The 21002-nt window shown below is 49.3% G+C and overlaps 2 protein-coding genes across 3 annotated transcripts; one reads left to right on the top strand and one right to left on the bottom strand.

Moving 5' to 3' along the window:
• Nucleotides 1-563: 563 nt before the first annotated feature.
• Nucleotides 564-8676, bottom strand: PRR3 (proline rich 3). 2 transcript variants are annotated; one of them, XM_012736325.3, is made up of 4 exons: nucleotides 7993-8671; nucleotides 6918-6980; nucleotides 2431-2715; nucleotides 564-1838 (listed from the first exon to the last, which is right to left on the bottom strand). In XM_012736325.3, exons 1-4 carry the CDS (start codon nucleotides 8210-8212, stop codon nucleotides 1732-1734), a joined length of 675 nt encoding a protein of 224 aa, XP_012591779.1. In that variant the 5' UTR covers nucleotides 8213-8671; the 3' UTR covers nucleotides 564-1731. The 2 variants fall into 2 exon arrangements, with proteins under 2 accessions (XP_012591779.1, XP_012591780.1); XM_012736326.3 differs by lacking the exon at nucleotides 6918-6980 and having other exon boundaries at nucleotides 7993-8676.
• A 261-nt stretch (nucleotides 8677-8937) lies between these two features.
• Nucleotides 8938-18629, top strand: GNL1 (G protein nucleolar 1 (putative)). The gene is made up of 12 exons (XM_012736323.3): nucleotides 8938-9295; nucleotides 9716-9881; nucleotides 10256-10392; nucleotides 10536-10687; nucleotides 10803-10874; nucleotides 11936-12143; nucleotides 12298-12393; nucleotides 12808-13002; nucleotides 17093-17271; nucleotides 17347-17509; nucleotides 17783-17923; nucleotides 18282-18629. Exons 1-12 carry the CDS (start codon nucleotides 9223-9225, stop codon nucleotides 18521-18523), a joined length of 1824 nt encoding a protein of 607 aa, XP_012591777.1. The 5' UTR covers nucleotides 8938-9222; the 3' UTR covers nucleotides 18524-18629.
• Nucleotides 18630-21002: the final 2373 nt, after the last annotated feature.

Below are 21002 nucleotides of genomic sequence, written 5' to 3' on the forward strand. Positions count from 1 at the left end.
TTGGCCAATTAATTTCTTTCTATTTATAGTAGAGACGGGGTCTCGCTCTTGCTCAGGCTGGTTTTGAACTCCTGGCCTTGAGCAATCCGCCCGCCTCGGCCTCCCAGAGAGCTAGGATTACAGGCGTGAGCCACCGCGCCCGGCCTAATTTCTATTTTTTTTAGTAGAGACAGGGTCTCACTTTTGCTCAGGCTGGTTTCGAACTCCTGACCTTGAGCAATACTCTCCCCTCAGCCTCCCAGAGTGCTAGGATTACAGGCATGAGTCACTGCGCCCGGCCAATACCACTCCATAAACACCAACCCTACAAACTAAATCAAAAGCTACTCCAGACACTTGGGGCCTTTCCATTTCCCTACAAAACTTTGTCCTTGAACATGACACAGTTTGGTATGGTTGATGCCTCTAGGCTAATGGGATCCCATTGGTTCTTTCAGCCAGGAAGAGATGTACACTTTGCCATTCCCCATCACCCCTGCACATGAGCTAAATGAAGAGTGAACCAACTCTGCCAGGTAAGAACAGCCTCATCCGCACCTCCAGAGACGACTAGAACACAAAGATTAAAGAAAATGCTAGTTTTCACTCCGTTTATTACTAATATAAAAAAATGTTAAAAAGAAAAAAAAACTCATTCTCAGTTCTCCAAGAGCTCTCACCCCTCCCTCCTACCCACACAACTCCTGACCCATTTCCTCAGGGCTAGCTCAAAACTGAACATGCTCACTGCTGTTTTCACAGAAAACAACCAGCGCCAGGGCTGTAGGGACGAGGGTTGGAAGAGGGCGACAGTACTGTCCAGGCTCCACCCAACGACAGGCCAGGTGGAGATTCACAGAATTCAAATGAAAGGGCTGGTGGCCTCACAATGACAGTCTAACTAAAAGGGACTGAGAGGAGCTAGGTAGGGTAAAGCCATCAGAGACTCTACCAGACGCCTCACAGGCCTGAGTCAGACCCAGAATAACCGACACCAGGAGAATGGGGAGGACCAGGGCAGTCTTGTGGAAAGTTTCACAATCCTCCCACATTGGGAGGTAGGGAAAGTCTAGGGGGCACCAAAAGCCTCACTCATTTTGGCAGAAAAACTTATTCTAGTGTTGGGAAGTCACGAAAATGCCACAGACACTGAGAAAGGCTACGAAGGGATATGCACAGCTTCACAAAGCACAGTGATCACAGACCATAGTGGTGGGGACCATGCTACTGACAGAGAAACTACAGAATCCAAAAGCAGGGAGAGTAGCCTTTTAGGGAGTAACTCTGTACCAGTCACCCAAACTTGACCCCAGGTCAGACAATCTGGTGAGTTTCACAAGCAGCTGACATTGAGGGTAAAGGGTATCACATAAAAAGGACTTAAAACAAGCAGCTAGAAGGGAGTGGTAGGAATCCGCTCCAGGCTCTCAGGAATCAAGGGTGACAGTGGGGACTGGTGGACAGATGTGCAAGAAACAGCACCAAAGAGGTTTCCTGTTCAGCAGTCATTTGACGGGGAAGGAGCCAGGAGGCAACCGAAGGGGTCCTGAAGGCAAGTCTCTGGAGGCCGGATCAGAAGCAAGTGCCGCCAGCGCACCGCCGTGCTGAAACGCAACTCTGCACCCCAGACGGGGGCGGAGGTGTCACTGACTGCGGGTGTCCGGTGGAAGAGCCTCTCAGCAGCCTCCACAGGCAAATACATGGCCTCGAGGTCGCAGAGGGCCCCTTCTGGCCGGGATGGAAGGCACAGTCTCACAGAGGAGGGCCATTGACGCCGGGGTGGTAGAAGGCACAGAGGTCCTCATATCGACAGTGGCCCTTTTTGGCAAAGTGTCGGCAGACAGGGCGGTCGGATTTGTCTGTAAACAGTGAAAATCGGGCAGTTTAAGATTTGAGTAAGAACAAAGGTAATGAAAAGCAGAGAGAGGAGGTCAGATTTCCTATCCCCTACCATTTCCAGATATTTTGGAATAGCAGTCTTTCTCCCGGGGAAAAAAACCATTCAGGTCTACTTCTGATTCAAATGATAAAGGATGGCGGGACGCGGTGGCTCACGCCTGTAATCCTAGCACTCTGGGAGGCCGAGGCAGGCAGATTGCTCGAGGTCAGGAGTTTGAAACCAGCCTGAGCAAGAGCGAGACCCCGTCTCTACCATAAATAGAAAGAAATTAATTGGCCAACTAATATATATAGAAAAAATGAGCCGGGCATGGTGGCGCATGCCTGTAGTCCCAGCTACTTGGGAGGCTGAGAGAGGAGGATCGCTTGAGCCCAGGAGTTTGAGGTTGCTGTGAGCTAGGCTGACGCCACGGCACTCACTGTAGCCTGGGCAACAAAGTGAGACTCTGTCTCAAAAAAAAAAAAAAAAAAGGATAGCCCAAAGGAGAAAAGCCATGGCATTCTGGGAATTAGGTCCCTCTGGGGTAATGGGCATAACAAAATGGACCTTACCTTCCATAACCTGGGGGTCATCCTTGGCTGGGCAGGTATTCTTGATAAGAGACCAGCTTTTGAGCCTTCGAGGGTTTCTCTGCTCTTTGTGAAAGCTTCCCCTGGAGGGACCCCCATGGCCTGGAAAAGGAGGTTCAGCATTGACCCCCCACCAACCATGACCATATGGGCCAGACCTGGGGCCGAGGCCTCCCCGAATTGGGCCTCTACCCCGGGGAGGAGGTGGGAGACTGAGCAGTGGTGGAATCATCAGTCCCCTTGATCCTGGAGGACCTCTGTGAAGAGCTGGAGAGAGAAAAAGACACAGAAAGGTGACCAATGGGCAGCTTAATCCTGATACAGAAGCCCTGATCCCCCCCCTTTTATTGACATACAGCATACACACAAGACACACCAGTTTTTAAGTGCACGACTCAATTATCACAAAGTAGATACACTTGAGTTTCTACCCCCAGGTGAAGAAAGAACCTTGTTTTCCTTCAAAAGACCCTTCCCCCCCTTGTGCCCGTCCTCCCACTCTTTCTTTCTTCCACAAAGGTAAGCACTATCCTGACTTCTAACACCATAGGTTAGTTTTTGCCTGTTTTTGATCTTTGCATAAATGGAATCATACAGTCTCTGTTCTTTTGTGTCTGGCTTCTTTTGCTCAACATGTTTGTGAGATTCATCTGTTTGCATGTAGCAGTTGGTTCATTTTCATTTCAGTGTATACCCACTGTATGCATACAACTTACTTATCCATTCTGCTAATGATGGACATGTGGGTGGTATCCAGTTTGGGGCTGTAACAAAAAATGCTATGAACATTTTTCTTTCTTTTTTTTTTTTAAATAAAATTTTGAATGAGTGCAGGCAGATATGAACATTTTTACACGTCTTTGTTACATATATGTATGCATTCTATTTAGTGTATATGTGTAGAGGTATTGCTTGCTGGATCATATAGTATATGTATGCTCCAGGTTAATAGATAACATCAAAAAAAATTTGTTTTTGGTTTGGGGTGGTGGCTCACGCCTATTATCCTAGGACTCTTGGAGGCTGAGGTGGGCGGATTGCTCAAGGTCAGAAGTTCGAAACCAGCCTGAGCAAGAGCGAGACCCTGTCTCTACTATAAATAGAAAGAAACTAATTGGCCAACTAATATACATAGAAAAAATTATCTGGGCATGGTGGCGTATGCCTCTAGTCCCAGCTACTCAGGAGGCTGAGGCAGCAGGATTGCTTGAGCCCAGGAGTTTGAGACTGCTGTGAGCTAGGTTGACACCACGGCCCTCACTCTAAGCCTGGGCAAAAAAATGAGACTCTGTCTCAAAAAAAAAAAAAAAAAGTATATAAAACTAAAGGAAAAAGCATTGTTCTTAGCAAAAGCTAGAGGGATAAGTAGATCAAGAGAGAGTTGATTTTTTTTTTTTTTGAGACAGAGTCTCACTTTGTTACCTAGAATAGAGTGAGTGAGTGCCGTAGCGTCACTAGCAGGTATGAGGCACTGCGCCTGGCCAACATCAAACTTTTTTTTCAAAGTGTTGATACCAATTTACACTCCCACCAGCAGTTTTCCATTGCTTTGACAACACTTAGTTGTCAAAGTGAGGTACTTCCATGTTAGTCTTTTTTATTTTGCCATTCTATTGAGTATGAATAGTGGTTGTTTTGTTTATTTTTTATTGGGGCAAAAAATGTGTAACATAAAATTTACCAATTCAACTTTTTTTTTTTTTTTTTTTTTTTTTGAGACAGAGTCTCACTTTGTTGTCCAGGCTAGAGTGAGTGCCGTGGCGTCAGCCTAGCTCACAGCAACCTCAAACTCCTGGGCTCGAGCGATCCTTCTGCCTCAGCCTCCCGAGTAGCTGGGACTACAGGCATGTGCCACTATGCCCGGCTAATTTTTTATATATATATATATCAGTTGGCCCCAATTCAACTTTTTTTAAGTGCAATAGCGTTAAGTATATTCATATTATTGTGAAAAAGATCTTCAGAACTTTATTCTCTTGCAAAACTGAAACTCTGTACCTTCTAAACAATTCCCTTTCCTCAGTCCCTCTTCCCTAGCCCCTGGTAACCACGTTACTGCTTCTATGAATTTGACTTCAGATACCTCAGATAAGTGGAATCACAGTATTTGCCTCTTTTTTTGAGAGTCTCACTCCATCGCCCTAAGTAGAATGCAGTGGCATCATCATAGCTCACTGCCACCTCAAACTCCTGGACTCAGGCAAACCTCCTGCCTCAGCCTCCCGAGTAGCCGGGACTACAGGTATGTCACTGCCTGGATAATGTTTTAATTTTTTGTAGAGATGGGGGTTTTACTATGTTGCCCAGGCTGGTCTTTCATTCCTGGTCTCAAGTGATCTTCCTGCCTCAGCATCCCAAAGTGCTGGGGTTACAGGCATGAGCCACCACACCTGGCCCACAGGAATTGTCTTTCATTTCACTTAGCATAATGTCTTTAAGGTTCATCCATATTGTATTATGTGACAGCGTTTTCTTCTTTTATAAGGCTGAATAATATTCCACTATATGTATACACATTTTATTTATCCATTCTTCTGTCAATGGGCATTTGAGTTGGTTCCACCTCTTGCCTATTGTGAATAGTGCTGCTATTAACATGGGTGTGCAAACACCTCTTCGAGATCCCACTTTCAACTTTTGGGGGACTGTCATTTGACAGTCTATTTTTAATGTTTTGAGGTACATCCATACTGTTTTCCACAGTAATTATACCATTTTACAATCCCATCAGCAGTGCACAAGAGTTCCAGTTTCAAAGTGGTGTGTTTTTATCTTGCATTTATTTGATGCTTAATGATGTTGAATACTTGTTCACATGTTTCTTGTTCATTTAGATCTCCATTTTTAAAAGATGTCTGTTCTGGTCTTTTGTCAACTTTTCTAATGGCTTGTCTGGAAGAGTTCTTTATATATATTCTAGATATGAGCTCTTTACTGGTTATATTTGTTGCAAATATCTTCTACTCTATGGCTTCCTGTTAAGAAACAGGTGTCATTTGATTAATAAATGCTTATATTTTCTAATGTAGTTCAATTTATCAATCTTTCCTTTATGGCTAGTGAGTATATGTGTATTTCACATCTGTTTAAGAACTCTTAACTACTCTAAGACCATACAAATACAGTTACTTTCTAGAAGAGAATTCACTCTTTTATCTTTTACACTTAGCTCTACAGTCTACTTGGATTTGATGTTTGTATATGGCATGAGTATGAAGTCAAGTTAATTTTTTTTACATGAAAATCCAATTGATCCAGTATCATTTACTGAAAAGACTAACTTTTCAGTTCTATCTTCATCATAAATGAAGTGTCCATATATGTGTAGGCTTGTTATTGGACTACACTCTCCTATTGACTTTTATGTCTGTCACTATGCCTAAACCACACTGTCATAATCCCTGTAGTTTTATCTCTTTTTTTGATTATTTTTTTAAGAAATGGGAGTCTGACTATGTTGCCCAAGCTGGCCTCAAACTTCTGGACTCAAACTCCTGAATAGCTGGGACTACAGGGGCATGCCACAGTGACTGGATTACAATAAGCCTTTTTTTTTTTTTTTTTGGAAGAGATAGGGTTTGGCTCTGTCACTCAGGCTGGAGAGAGCAGTAGCATGATCATAGTTCACTGTAACCTTGGACTCCTGGACTCAAGCGATCCTCCCATCCTACTGTCTCAGCCTCCTGAGTAGCTGGGACTACAGGTGCATACCACCATGCCTGGCTAATTTTTTGTAGAGATGGGCCCTCATTATGTTGCCTAGGCTCATCTTGAACTACTGGCTTCAAATAATCCTACTGCCTCAGCCCCCTAAAGTGCTGGGATTACAGGCAAGAGCCACCACACCCAGCTACGATAAATCCCGCTTCAAGATTGTTTTTTTTTTGAGACAGAGTCTCACTTTGTTGCCCAGACTAGAGTGAGTGCCGTGGCATCAGCCTAGCTCACAGCAACCTCAAACTCTTGGGCTCAAAGTAATCCTGCTGCCTCAGCTTCTGAGTAGCTGATACTACAGGCATGCACCACCATGCCCGGCTAATTTTTTCTATATATATTAGTTGGCCAATTAATTTCTTTTCTATTTATAGTAGAGATGGGGTCGCCCTCTTACTCAGGCTGGTTTCAAACTCCTCACCTCGAGCAATCCACCAGCCTTCGCCTCCCAGAGTGCTAGGAAAGATTGTCTTGACAGTCTCTCATTGCGATACTTTGTATTTCCATATAATAATGTAAAATGTTTATTTCCACAAAGCCATTATAGGGGTTCTGAGTGGAAATACACTGAATCTATAGATCAATCTGGGAAGAAGTGACATTTTTACATTGAGTTTTCCAATCTGCAAATATACAACTTCTCTCCATTCATTTAGGTATAGAATCCCTGATGTTTTAAGTCCTTCCTGGGTTTTACTCCCTCCTTTGATCCCTTCTCCAGGACCTACAACGGATCAGGGCCCCTTCTTCCTCACCTGTCTTGGAATCACCAGGTTTTCCATTGGCCATGGGGGGAGGGCCCAGAAGGCTGGGTGGTCCTAAGAGTAGACATGAAAATATGGTCATCCTAATGGATTAAATGACTGATGATTGTGTACTTTTATTTATTTCTTTTTTTTGAGACAGAGTCTCGTTTTGTTGCCCGGGGTAGAGTGCCGTGGCATCAGCCCAGTTCTATGCAACCTCAAACTCCTGGGCTCAAGCAATCCTACTGTCTCAGCCTCCCGAGGACCTGGGACTATAGGCATGTGTCACAATGCCCAGTTTATTTTTCTAGTTTTAGTGGAGACAAGAGGTCTTGCTCTTGCTCAGGCTGGTCTGGAACTCCTGAGCTCAAGCAATCCTCCCCCTTCGGCCTCCCAGAGTGTTAGGATTACAGGCGTGAGCCACTGCGCCACGCTGACCATCTGGTTCTTAGGTGTTTTTCTTTTATTATTCATTGCTTAATTCAACCAGTAAAGTTAGGCATATTCTCACCCATCTCTCTGCCCTTTATTCTGCAAAGCTCTTTCAGGGTTTGCAAAAAGTGGAGACTCAGTCAAAGCAGATAATGCAACCTTTTCTTTTCCTTACAGTGCAGCTATCCAAAACATCCCAAGTAATTGCAGAGATAAACCAATCCCTCACCTTAACTGCTGGCCAATCAGATAGTTCTTTTCTCCTCCCTTTCCCCGGGGGGGAGTAGTTTAGAGAAAGCTGCCACTTCCACCTTCCCAGTGAAAGTCTGGTCACAAGTTGTCATCCCAGTCACCGCAATCTGCAACATTTCTGCTGCCCCTCTTCCCTGCCGTTCTGCGGCTGCGCATACGAGCTCTTTATCCTCTCCTCCCCCGCCTTCTCTAGAAAGGTTTGGGGCCAGATTGAGGTTGATGGTTCAAGTTAGAGAACTCCTCGCTCAGGGTTCCATTCGGGACATCACCCGCCATCTCGCCCCAGCGCGTGCGCCCTTCCTCCTTCCGTTAGGCCCCCCCCTCCCCTGCACCTTATCAGCCCTAGCCCAGGCCCTGCACGGGCTGACAGGCACGTGCACATCCCTCCCAGACCCCTCACCGACGGGACTCCCATCATCCTCGTCTCCAGCCTCTTCCCGCTCGGGCAGTGGGGGCTGCTGCGGCGGCGGTGGCTGATGCTGATTCTGCTTCTTTCGTTTCGGCATCGTGGCTGCGGCAATGGCTGCAGCGGGATTTGGAGGGCAGTGAGGAAGGGGCACGATGGGATTCTGTTTCCGCTTCCGGGGGGCGGTGGGCAGTGAGGCTGAGGTTCCCGCCATTGCACTTCCGGAAGGTTGCGGGGAGTCTCGGCGGCGGCCGCATTCTCAAGTAAACTGCTTCCCTCCATCTCTGCCTGGCATGACGGCTATCTTAAACCTCCCCTTTGTACCTTTAAATGCTTAAAAAAAATTCCTCTCTTCCGTCTAGCTGGACAACACTATAATCAGTTTCTCACAGTGTGCCAGAGTCAAAGGCTCTCGGGCTAGAAGGCCTGAGAAGAGGTGACTGTCGCATCATTTGATCGCCACATCCGGCCCCTGGTTACTATGGTAACAGCTGCAGGCACAACTTCGTGCCCTCTGACCTCATTCCAAAAGTCATTGTCCCACCTGGGTTTCCCTTCTTGTCCGCTTTCACATTTATGATCTGTAACCCTACCCCTTATTACCGTTCCCACAAGGAATTTGGGTCCCAGCAGGTGGGCGCCCAGACCGCCACCAGCCCCTCAAGACCTCTGACCCGCCCCCAGTGTAGCACAGCAACCTGGCGTCATTCCCGGGACGCGCGGTCTCGGCGTTTCACTAGGGTCAATCCCTCGAGTTGGCAGTGTGGCCTCAGCGTGTCCACGCTCCTCTCCCTTAGGCAGAAGGACCCGCCCTGCGCCCCGCCGCCCCTCCAGGTGAGTGGTAGCTCCTCCCGGAACGCAAGGTAGTGATGACACGCGTCCCCCCCCCTCCGGGCGCTGCTTGGTAGCGTCCGTGACGGAGTTAGCCCGGTCCTCCCACGCGCGCCGCCCTGCTCGCCGCGGGGGGCCCTCTCCGCGCCGCTGGCTTCCCCGTGCCGGTAGCGCGTCCCGCACCGCCCTCGCCCTGCTCCCAGGGGGAAGTGACCGTGTTTCTCGCGCCCGCCTTCCACCGAGCCGCGGCCATTGGGCCGGGCCGGCCCGCTGACGTCACCTGCGAGCCCCGCCTCCTCCCGGGTCCCGGGCCCGTGCGGCTGGGCTGCCCCGGGGAGTCAGTTGAGGCGGCGGGAGCTCGGCGCAGGGCGGGCCAGGTGACTGGTCCGGGCCATGCCGAGGAAGAAGCCCTTCAGCGTGAAGCAGAAGAAGAAGCAGTTGCAGGACAAGCGGGAGCGGAAGAGAGGTCAGTGCAGGGCCAGGAGCGGGAGGAGGGGGCGGGGCTCGGGCTCCCGCACATCTGGCAGGAGGGGTGTGCCCGCCGCACCTCTGGGGGCGCGGAAGGGGGAGGTGGGCGTGCTCCGACCCGGCGTGCCGTCGAGGAGGGGATTCCCCCCCGCCCTGGCCCCTACATCTGGAAGGGGTGGGAAAGGATGGAGAATTGGGGGAGGGGAATCCCTCCAGCTCCAACGGGGCGCCATCCTCGCAGCTCCCTGGAGGAGTGACTCCCCCACGCACATCCGGGAGGGGCCTGGGGAGGGTGGCTGGGAGGACGGAGCTTCCAAAGAAGTTGGGTGGGGTGAGGAGGAGTCAGAGCGGATCGGAGACAGGGTCTTATAGCACCGAAGAGCCGGCCAGCACTGGCGTCACCAGCTCCTCCCCGCAGGGCTTCAAGATGGGCTACGCTCCAGTTCCAACAGCCGCAGCGGGAGCCGGGAGCGGCGGGAGGAGCAGACGGACACCTCTGACGGGGAGTCTGTGACCCATCACATCCGCAGGCTCAACCAGCAGCCTTCTCAGGGGCTGGGTCCGCGAGGCTACGACCCAAATCGGTGAGGGTGGGAGGGGGTGCTGGTCCATGGCATCCCTGCCTACCCGGAAGTCAGAGCTTGAGGGAGAGCGGGCTGCTGCTGGGAGAGGCTTGGAGTGGAGGCGGTGGGGCTGGGATGCCACAGTTCTCTGCCGGCCACTTGGCTCTCCAGAGTGGGCTACAGTCTTCCCTTCCTGAGGGGCTGGAGAGAGTTTGGGGTTTAAAAGAGGGAGGCTGAATATATCGTGAAAGAGGGACTGGGGTTAGGCTGTCTCAGAGAGGAGACATGAACAACTCTGAAGAGAGAGCTTTGCAACACTGTCTGCCCATGAGGGGAGAAAACAGGAGTTTGTGGCCGCAGGATCCTGCTGGATTTCATGGTCCCTGTTCTCTTAGATACCGGCTGCATTTTGAACGCGACAGCCGGGAGGAGGTGGAGAGGAGAAAGAGAGCAGCTCGGGAGCAAGTGTTACAGCCGGTCGGTGCTGAGGTGCTGGAGCTGGACATCCGGGAGGTCTATCAGCCTGGCTCAGGTGAGAGAGCAAGACAGGCACTGGGCTGGGGGAATGAGTGTGAAAGGGAAGAGCTGACTGCTGTGAGGAGGGAGGGTCTGGGATGTACACTTGAATCCTGGCAGTATCTTCACACTTACTTGGGCTTTTTCTTGACTTCCCAGTCCTGGACTTTCCCCGACGTCCTCCTTGGAGCTATGAGATGTCCAAGGAGCAGCTAATGAGCCAAGAGGAACGAAGCTTCCAGGAATATCTTGGGAAGATTCATGGGGCTTACACCTCTGAGAAACTCAGCTACTTTGAGCACAATCTGGAGGTGACTGGAGTGGGCACAAGAATATGGCATAGTGACCCATGGTCAAATTGGTCTGGGGTTAGGCTGCAGAGGGACTCTGGGTTCAGGTTCTCATCCACTGATCTTGTCTTTTCAGACTTGGAGGCAGCTGTGGCGAGTGTTAGAGATGTCTGACATTGTTCTGCTTATCACTGACATCCGACATCCAGTGAGTCGTGGGGATGGGGGTGGTAAAGAGGGAGGAGGGAGGAAGGTTCTTGTGGGGTAAAGGTCAGAGGCAAGAGTTTGGAGACAGAGAGGTACCCTCCTCCTTTCTTTCTTTCCAACCTCTACCCTGTGCTGATGTCTGCAGTCAGGAACTCAGTTTTTTATTCATCTCTTGTTATAGCCTGTCACTCCTCCCCTTGCCAGCTGACTATCTTCTTTGCTGCCTTTGATGAAAAACTCTTATGTCCAATCTCCTAGCCCACCAGAGCTAGACCAATAGAAAATCCTGGTGTGGAGCTCCAGGGATTCTATGAAGGCAGCTGGGGGCTTCCTCCTGCCCAGCCCAAAGATGCCTTTTCTTTCTTATCTCATTTCTGTAGTACCACCACATCAGTTGCTACAGAACCCACCTGGAATGCTAGCATAGTGGTTAAGGCTGTAGACTCTGCTGCTGGACTGTCCTGTGTAAATCCTGGCTGTGACACTTCACTGTTGTCCTCCAGTGGGAGAAAGGGAGGTTTGTGGGGATGTTTAGGATGGAGGTCCTTAACAACATGTACATACACATCCTCACAAACACATGTGTGTGCACGTGCACATCTGTACACACAGGTATGTGTGCATACATTCAAATTAACATTCACACGTGCTTAACACACAAACATGCACACATGTGCATGTGCTTGCACATATGCACCTTTGCATTTGCATGTATATACACTTACACAGTGTGCACATGAAAACATGTTAATTTCTACCCCAACCCCCATCTGTGTTTCTGATCCCGTCCTTTATCTCAGTGTGTTAAGTGTCGTTATTTCCTTGTCCTGTTTTTGGTTTGTTTCCATCTCTAATCATGACCTATAGGAACCCCCCAAGGCTCACAGAGATAAAATTAACCCCTGCTTTGTCTTCCTTGTTTGGCTGGTTTACCATTTTCAGTCCAGAATCTGCTACCACCAGGGCCTTGTTTCCAAGCTGTGTCTGCTGAGCGGGGAGCTGGAGGCAGAGGACTCTGGGTTGACCTCTCACTGCTCCATCCCCTTACCAACCCTGTCCCAGGTTGTGAATTTCCCACCAGCACTTTATGAATATGTGACTGGAGAACTTGGGCTGGCCCTGGTGCTGGTCCTGAACAAGGTGGATCTGGCCCCACCAGCCCTCGTGGTTGCCTGGAAGCATTATTTCCACCAGCATTACCCCCAGCTCCACATCGTCCTTTTCACCTCTTTCCCTCGGGACCCTCGTACCCCACAGGACCCTAGTAGTGGTGAGTGGACAATGGGGAGGGCAACGTGGGGGAGGTGGGGTGGCGGGGACAAAGGGGAGAACAAAGAGGCTTATTGACAAGGGGGTACCTGATCTTGGGCCTAAGGATGGTAGAAGAGATGAAGTGCCTACCTTTTTGTGCCCTGTGATCTCAGTCTTGAAGAAGAGTCGGAGGCGGGGGAGAGGATGGACTCGGGCCCTGGGGCCGGAGCAGCTGCTGAGAGCCTGTGAGGCCATCACTGTGGGGAAAGGTATGTGGCCCTTAGAGGAGGGATGTGGGAGGCCATGAGGGAGACCCAGGCCCAGAGTCATTTTGCTCACTTTTCCTGAAGACAACCCCTCTATTTTGGATGTGCACAAGAGGCCAGGGGTAGGATGGAATAAGGAGCAGACTGACTTGGTGGGACAAGAGAGGCAGCAGGTAGGCAGGAACCTAGTGGTTTGCTGCTTTTCGTCTTCCCAGGACTTTTCAGAAACTCAGACAAAGAAATGTTCATGATTCCAGGGTCAAGTGAAGACGGGGAGATTCTCTGGCCCACCATTGTTCAGGTTGCCACTGTACAACTCCAGAGGGTGTCGGTCACATCCGTTGTGCAGTGCGTACGTAGTCTGTGCCATCACGTATGGCAGCCCTGGAGAAAACCTCCATCTTCTTCTCTGAGCAGCGGACCTGAGCAGCTGGCGGGAGAAGATTGCTCGGGATGTGGCTGGGGCCACCTGGGGTGATGGCTCTGGGGAGGAGGAGGAAGAAGAGGATGGGCCAGCAGTGCTGGTGGAGCAGCAGACTGATTCAGCGATGGAGCCAACCGGTCCAACCCAGGAGCGCTACAAGGATGGGGTGGTGACCATCGGCTGTGTGGGTAAGGAAGTGGTGTCCTGCGTATGGTGGCTTCTCAGGAGGTATACAGTTGGCAAAGAGGGAGGGAAAGCAGGTCTTTTTTTTTTGAGACAGAGTCTCACTCTGTTGCCTGGGCTAGAGTGCCGTGGCGTCAGCCTAGCTCACAGCAACCTCAAACTCCTGGGCTCAAGCAATCCTGCTGCCTCAGCCTCCTGAGTAGCTGGGACTACAGGCATGTGCCACCATGCCCAGCTAATTTTTTCTATATATTTTGAGTTGGCCAATTAATTTCTTTGTATTTTTAGTAGAGACAGGGTCTCACTGTTGCTCAGGCTGGTTTTGAACTCCTGATCTTGAGCAATCCACCCGCCTCGGCCTCCCAGAGTGCTAGGATTACAGGCTTGAACCACTGCGCCCAGCTAAAAAGCAGGTCTTCTTAGGATGCAGGGTCTCTGAGGGCTGACCTCTGCTCGTGGTCGTGGGCAAGGCAGAAAAGGCGTCTGCTCTGGTGGAAGGATCGTGACCTTGCCTCAGCTGTGTGGTCTAGAGCACGTGATTTTGCTACGTTGAGGCTTACTGACTTTGATTTTAAAAATGAAGGCATTGTTACCTGATTAAAAGAATGGATGTGAAGAATGAAGGGAGAAAGCCTAACAATGAGTGACAAATAATAACAGTAATGACAATAGTTGCTGTTAACATTTAGCATTCACATGGTGCTTACTTAGAACCAGGCTCTGTTCTAAGTGATTTACATATATTAATTGTTTCAGTTGTAGTAATTAGTCTGTAGTACAATGATCATTAAGTCATAATAGGAGCTGAATAAGTATTAGTTTCCTTCTAGATCTTAACTCCTTAAATCAGGGCTTTGTCTTAACTCTCAGTGGGGGAAAAATGAATGTATGAGTAGGGGGCCCAGGGCCGCTTTTCATCTTGGGTGGGAGAGGTGAGAAGAGACCTTGGTAAAATTGTGGTATTTGAGATGATATTGGGACCAGAAAAGGCCTAGTCCAGAAGACACGGGGGAGTGTGAAGTGGGTAGTTGGGATCCTTGGAAGTACCCCTGACTTGTTTTTTGGTGTCCTTTTTGTCTTGAGGAAAAGCTGCCTGACTGCTGAGTGACTGCCCTCTATTCCAGTCATCTCACACTGGCCCTCCCTCCCAGGGGCCTCTGTCCCTCTCTCTCGGTGGGCTCTGCACTAGCTTGTCTCTGTGTGGGGTAGCATGCTGAGCCCAGTGTTTGCTGTGGCACGGGCAGCCCTGAGTTTGGATTTCCCTGCAGCTCTCCTTCATTTATCCATTCAGCAGATATTTACTGAGCACCTGCCAGGTGCCAGGTGCTGTTGGAGGGATGGGATGTGCCACTGTGAAAATGGCAAAAAGGTCCCCAAAAGCTCCAATTCATGGAGCTTATTTTGCTGTGAGTAAATAGATTTATGATGTGAAATCATATTATTTAAGGGCAGTGAAGGAAAGAAAGCAATGAAAGGGGACAGAGAGTGACTGGGAGGGGTGGGATCCTCTGGGAAAACCTCCCTGAGGAGATAACTGGATGGTGAGATGAAGTGAGCCTTTTGGAGCTGTGGGAGAAGAGTCTTGAAGAGGGAATGAGCTTGGTGATTCCAGGAGCACAAGAGTATGGGACCAGGGGACTGGAGTGTGGGCGGCAGGGAAGAATATTGGGGATGAGGTCAGGAAGGTCTCCAGGAGCCATATCATGTAGGGTCTTGACAAGATAGGATTTCCTGTTTTAGAAGTTTACCTACTAAGTAGAGAATAAATGGTGGAGGGTGGGCAAGAGAGGAAGCAGAGAGAGCAGTCAGAGGCTATTTCAATAGTCTAGGGGCCAAATAAGAGTTGCTCAGAGTAGGGTGCTAGAAGTGGAGGTGGTGAGATGGGGCCAGAAACAGGATATATTTTGAAGGTAGAGAAAATGAGATCGCTGATGATTTGTACTTGGTACCTAAAAGAAAGCAAATAAAGAAGGACTTCCAGGTTTTTGTCTTGAGCCACTGGGATTTCCATGATGGAAAGACTTGGAGAGAAGCAGATTTGGAGGGGTTGGGGAAGGAAGGGGCAACAGAAATTAAGTTTGAGATTCTTTTTTTTATTTATTTATTTTTTTTTATTTTGTTTTTCTCCTGAGATCAAGGTAGATAGAAAGATTCTTTTTAAATATCTCTAGCGGAGATGTCAAATAGGCAGTGGGTATAGGAGTTGGGAGCTTAGGGGAGAGAAGAGTATTGGAGATTGGAATTTGGGAAGGATTTAAATTTGGGGAGCCATTGATGATATAGGTGGTATTTAAAGCCGTGAGATTGGGTGAGATGTGGGGGCAGAGGTAGGCAGAGAAGAGGAAGCCAAGGACTGAGCGGTAGGACAAGCAGCATTTAGAACTTGGGCAAAGGAGAGTGAGAAGGAGGAAAACCAAGGGAGTGTCCCAGAAGTCAAATGAAAAAAGTGTTTGAAGAGGAAAGGAAGCATCAACTGTGTCAAATATTGCTGACAGGTTGAGTAAGAGGAGAATAGAGATTTGCTTGGTTGGCTTGGCAATGTGAAGATCAGTGGTTTCAGTGGAGTGGAGGAGAGAAAGCCATGTTGGAGTAGGCCCCCAAGAGGACGTGCAGCAACGTGGGGAACCTCACATGACGCTGTGCAAAAGGAGCCAGCACAATAACATCCATGCTGCACAATTCCATTTGTATAAAGTTCAAAAGCTGGGCCAGGCACAGTGGCTCATGCCTATAATCCCAGAACTTTGGGAGTTGGGAGGCTGAGGCAGGAAGACCACTGGAGCCCAGGAGTTTGAAGTTACAGTGAGCTGTGATCATGCTAGTTGCACTCCAGCATGGCTGACAGAGTGAGACCCTGTCTCAAAAGCTGCAAAATTTAACTGCATCATTGACGGATACACAGGCCATAAACTAAAGAGAAACATAAGGAGTAGAATCTCTTAAAAGTCAGGATTAGGAGGGAGAGGGTTATGATCAAGAGGGATGAATGAATGGGTCTCTGAGGAAATATATCACGCTCTGGGTGGGATGGGGTTCATTAGGCTGCACATGTATGTTCTATACATTTTGTGTGTGTGTGTTAAAGTTTACACTCACAAAGAAGGTGGCATGAAGAAGTGATGATAAAGGATAGATAAATCTTTTAAAGAGTTTTCCTATAAAGGGGACAGAGAAATGGGGCTGGTGGGAGTTGTCAAAGGAGAATTGTTTTCTCCCTCCCTCCTTCTGAAAGGAGATACTTCCCTGTGTTGCAGAGGAGTGCAGTCAGCACTGCGGCACATCAGCCATGGCCAGCCGCCCAGCAGTGGGTGCCCAGTGGGCAGAGAGTTGCATTGTCCAGGGTTGGGGTTTCACCAGGTGGGTAAGATGGAGGGGGAGAGGCAGGACCAGGGAGTTCCAGGTCTGCGAATGGGCCTGGTTATAGAGCTGGATCCTGGAATCTGAGTTGGGTAAGAAGGGAAGTGAAGACATAGGTATTGCATAGTACTGCTGTGCAGACTTATTGGAATAGGGGAACCAGAAAAAGTGAGCTGGAAGGATGGGTGTCAGGGCAGAGAGGTGCGTGAAATGACAGGTCCAGGTATTCCCATGGGAGTGGGCAGCTGAGGTGGGGTTAAGGAGACATTCTTTGGCAGTGGGATGCAGGCACTGAAGTCAGTCAGAAGGAAGGTGGTGATGGTCATGAACAGAGTTGCGGTGAGCTCCAAGGCTTCCAGTTTTCTCCCTGTGCAAGCCATAATCTTCATTATGAGACGTAGATCACTCATACTGGACACTTGTGCTTCTGAGGGCACTGACCCAGGCAGTTGTATCGGTTATGTCGTTTAACCCTGGTCGCTGAGGGAGGAGGTGTTACACTGAAAATGAGGAAACGGGCTCAGAAAGTTAAGCAAATTGCCTGGAGGTCACAAAGCTGGTAAGTGGAGAGGCCAGAATTCAACCCTAGTAGTCCAGAGCCTGATTTATAATTTGCAATCTTGTACCGCTTCCTTCAGTTCTGAGCCTTAGTCCTCCCTTCATCTATAGCTACAGCACCGTGTCCTGCCTGTCACAGAGTAAAGCCATTTCCAATATGATTTTCCTTGCCTTCCTCAGGTTTTCCCAATGTGGGAAAGTCATCGCTAATCAATGGGCTGGTGGGGCGGAAGGTCGTGAGTGTGTCCAGAACCCCAGGCCATACCCGATACTTTCAGACCTACTTTCTCACTCCCTCCGTGAAGCTCTGTGACTGCCCGGGCCTCATCTTCCCATCTCTCCTGCCCAGGCAGTTGCAGGTATGAGGGCAGAGGGTCAGAGGAGGGAGAGCGGTTGGGCGTGGAGGGAGGTGCTGAGTGCTCGCTTCCCCACAGGTTCTGGCCGGTATCTACCCCATCGCCCAGATCCAGGAGCCCTACACCGCAGTGGGCTACCTGGCCTCCCGAATCCCTGTGCAGGCCCTGCTCCACCTGCGCCACCCAGAGGCTGAGGACCCCTCAGCAGAACAGCCCTGGTGTGCCTGGGACATCTGTGAAGGTGAGTTCTTTATGCCTGGCTTCTCCCCACATGGTTTCAGCTGCCCTCCCTTACCTGTCAGCCTCCGGCCTCACCCTTTACCCTACCCTGTCACCTTTCCTCTCTTCAGAGATTCTGCCATTGGTGCAGCTGCTGTCCACTTACCCCTAGATTTCTGTGGCAGGGACAGCAAGATCTCTGGCCTGAATGTTTGGGGGAAACCTGAAAGGACTGTGCTACAGCAGTGGTACCTGGTTAACAGTCCCCCCTTCCCGTTATCTTTTCTCCCCCCAGCCTGGGCAGAGAAACGTGGTTACAAGACAGCCAAGGCGGCTCGGAATGATGTGTATAGAGCAGCCAACAGCCTTCTGCGGCTGGCAGTGGATGGCCGCCTCAGCCTGTGTTTTCACCCCCCTGGCTACAATGAACAGAAAGGTCAGAGCCCAAATATTCTTACCCAATGAAAGTGTGTGGGCTTTGTGGCCAGACAGAAGGAGGGTCAGACCTGGATTCTGCACCTGTTGGCCAGGTCTGTGTTTTCTACCATCTGAGATGGTTTCCTGATCTGAAAACTGAGAGTGCTAATTGCCCCTAGCATGGTAGTTGTGAACATTGAGATTGATGTGCACAGAGCTTCTGCTCAGGGCTCTGCACATGAGAGTTTGAATGAATGAATGCCAGCAACTATAAAAATTATTGTTATTCCTGTTTTTTGCCTCTTCCCCATCTTTCTCTAGCTTCAGTTCCTTGCTCAAAACTCTCCTCCATTCTTTTCCTTGTTTTGGTTCCCCAGGCACCTGGGAGTCCCATCCAGAGACCACGGAGCTGGTGGTTTTGCAAGGCAGGGTGGGGCCAGCAGGTGACGAGGAGGAGGAGGAAGAGGAAGAGCTGAGCAGCTCCTGTGAGGAGGAGGGAGAGGAGGACCGGGATGCGGATGAGGAGGGAGAAGGGGATGAGGACACCCCAACCTCAGCTCCAGGGTCCAGCCTGGCCACCCGAAACCCTTATGCCCTGCTGGGTGAGGACGAGTGCTGAGTCCCTACCCGGTACCATCTTCCCACCCAATACCTTTGCTTTTGGACTGACCTGGGGTATCTCCCCTCTGCCACCCCAATTGTGAATAAAGATTGTCTGCTTTGTAGCCCCTTCCCTAGATGAACTTAGGTGAGAGCTGCTGTTTTAGGCTGACAGCTGCAGGAGGCTTCTCTCCTCTTTTCCCTTCTTTTTCCATGCATTTTCTTTACAAAGTTCTCTTAGGAGTTAATTCAGTGGGTCCTGAGGCCCTGAAACCTGCTTCCTCTGCCCACTCTCCCACTGTGCACCTTAGGAATCCCGTTATCCACATGGGGAGGGGAGGTCTAAATCCAGCCCCCTTTTGGAGTTTGCCTGTCTCTCTCATTTGAGCAGCGGCCCCGTGCGCCCCCTACTGCCAAACCCGAGTTCTACCAGGAGCTACTGGGAGAAGGAGCAGTAAGAGAGAAGGTACCTCAAGCTGACGTGAGATTTTCACAGGAATTATTCAAATTTAACAAGTATTTACTGAGGGTCTACCATGTGTCTGGACCTGCGTTGAGCGCTGAGCATATAAAGACACACCAGTAGGGCCTGACCTAAATCTGCAGCCTGGCTCCTGTCAGGACCCCTCCTCAGGCACCCAGGTTTTCAGATTAAGAACGGTGAATAATGTTCTCCAAATCCTGGAGGCTCATGGGGTATAATTATAGGACTTCCTGTTGATATAAAATTTTAGTTAAGACAAAATACTTGTGAAAATGTTGATTATATGTGTACAAATAGAGTCTTAAATTACTGGCGCACAACTAACGTGCACATTTATGATCTGACAGTGATTAGTTTCATTATTTAAGTGTCTGGCAGCTTAGGGTTTATACATAGGGGAGTGTACAGAACCAGCTTCCTCAATCGTATTTACTCTGGTTTGAGGATGGAGTAAAGGTGACTTAATGTAGGGTAACTCAAAGTTAGTAGGTGGCCAGAGCCATCTTAATGTTTCATCTCTGCAGCTCAGCAGAGGTCAGCTCTCTTGTAAGTCAGGGTGCCTTAGGCCTTGCTTTATTTCATCCTTGTTAAACTAGCAGCTAGACTCGTAGATTTAATTCGTGGAGAAAAGGGAGAATAGGCTTTGTTTTATTGCCTGCCACAGTATTGTCTGGTTTGGATGGTAGCAAAAAGCAGGTTGACCGTTAGGTGGAAGGGTGAGGAGAGGAAGTACCAGATCCCTTCTCTTTACTCTGAAGCATCTCATTCAGGTTCCAAGTCACTGGGAATTTCTCTAATGCCAGCAGAGAGACCCTGTTAACCAAGAAGCAAAGGCAACTATATTTAGAAGAGGCTGAGGTGTTTGGGCCACATAGGCCTTCAAGCTCATGCTCTCCATTGGTCCCAGTGAGAATGTAAGTCCTGGAATTTTCACTCCAGTGCAAGGTTTAGATACTACCAGTATGTGAATGTGCTTGAAGGTTGCCTAAGATGTTCTGGAAAAGAGAAAATGTCCCAGTTGAGGGAAAGACCTACCTGTCTCCCATCTGGGGCTCTTTAGCCTCACCGTTGGGTCTTCTAATGGAGAAAAGGGGGCCCCAGCTCAGCTTCCTTGGAGGGTTCATGATGTTCAGGGACTTCTCTGCTGCTGGAGGTGGGGTGGGGACGATGGATTCATTTCCTCAGAAGGTGGAGAGATGGGAGAAAAATCAGAATTCTATTTGTGCCTCTGCCACCTCTGCACTGCTTCTTTTCACTTGTGTTTATCTTTTGCTATCTCATGAGCTTCACCGGGGGCATTTGGGAGAGTCTGGGATTAGGGATGAAGAATTGAGACCAAGAGCCACTTGGGCAGCTGAGGAGGGGGGATTTTTATGCTGAAGATGTGGCAGGAGGCAACTCTAACATTTCCAAGGGGTTAGACTCTAAATGACTCTTCCCAGGCCCCCTCAGTGACTTGCTCACTCCCTAAGAAAGTAACACCAGGAAGAGAACTATCTTAGGAACAAACATATCAAGGAGGAGAAGGATAAATAGTCCTAACACCAGGGACTGAGACTGGGGTTGACACTGACTAAAAGGACAAAGGAAATCAGGGGTCCAGTCTCCCCTCCATGCTGAAATAACCCCATCCTTATACCCCTTTTGTCTGGGTCACGTCCACTATGTGGATACTTGGTCATGGAGGTCTAGGGCTCTGGCAGCTCCCATTGCTGGCCAGTCCCTGATGGAGAGAAACCAGTGCTTCTCTCATCCATGCTGGAACTTCATTTAGACATTGTGCTCCTTCCAAGCTTCTCTTTTTCCAGACTGGCTTCTTGTCCTGGTTCTGGAACAGGTAGCTTGTATGTGGTCTAGGATAGTTCAATTATCTGGGCCTCTGTTCCTTCATTTCTTATAATCATTGATACAATCAACAAAAATTCGTTGAAAATAATATGTACCAGGCATGTCAAGTTCTGGGACAAAAAAAAAAAAAAAATGGAATAAGGTAATAGGTCCTAACCTCAAGGAA

The sequence above is a fragment of the Microcebus murinus genome, chromosome 5 (assembly GCF_040939455.1).
Source record: "Microcebus murinus isolate Inina chromosome 5, M.murinus_Inina_mat1.0, whole genome shotgun sequence".
Lineage (NCBI taxonomy): Eukaryota > Metazoa > Chordata > Mammalia > Primates > Cheirogaleidae > Microcebus > Microcebus murinus.

Coding starts and splice junctions, on each gene's coding strand:
- PRR3 (XM_012736325.3), bottom strand. CDS start 8,212: ATGGCGGGAACCTCAGCCTCACTGCCCACCGCCCCCCGGAAGCGGAAA. Junction 6,981..7,992: donor GGATGATGGGAGTCCCGTCG/GTGAGGGGTCTG, acceptor GTCTACTCTTAG/GACCACCCAGCCTTCTGGGC. Junction 1,839..2,430: donor TGACCCCCAGGTTATGGAAG/GTAAGGTCCATT, acceptor CACTGTTTACAG/ACAAATCCGACCGCCCTGTC.
- GNL1 (XM_012736323.3), top strand. CDS start 9,223: ATGCCGAGGAAGAAGCCCTTCAGCGTGAAGCAGAAGAAGAAGCAGTTG. Junction 10,393..10,535: donor GGTCTATCAGCCTGGCTCAG/GTGAGAGAGCAA, acceptor TTGACTTCCCAG/TCCTGGACTTTCCCCGACGT. Junction 13,003..17,092: donor GGTGACCATCGGCTGTGTGG/GTAAGGAAGTGG, acceptor TGCCTTCCTCAG/GTTTTCCCAATGTGGGAAAG.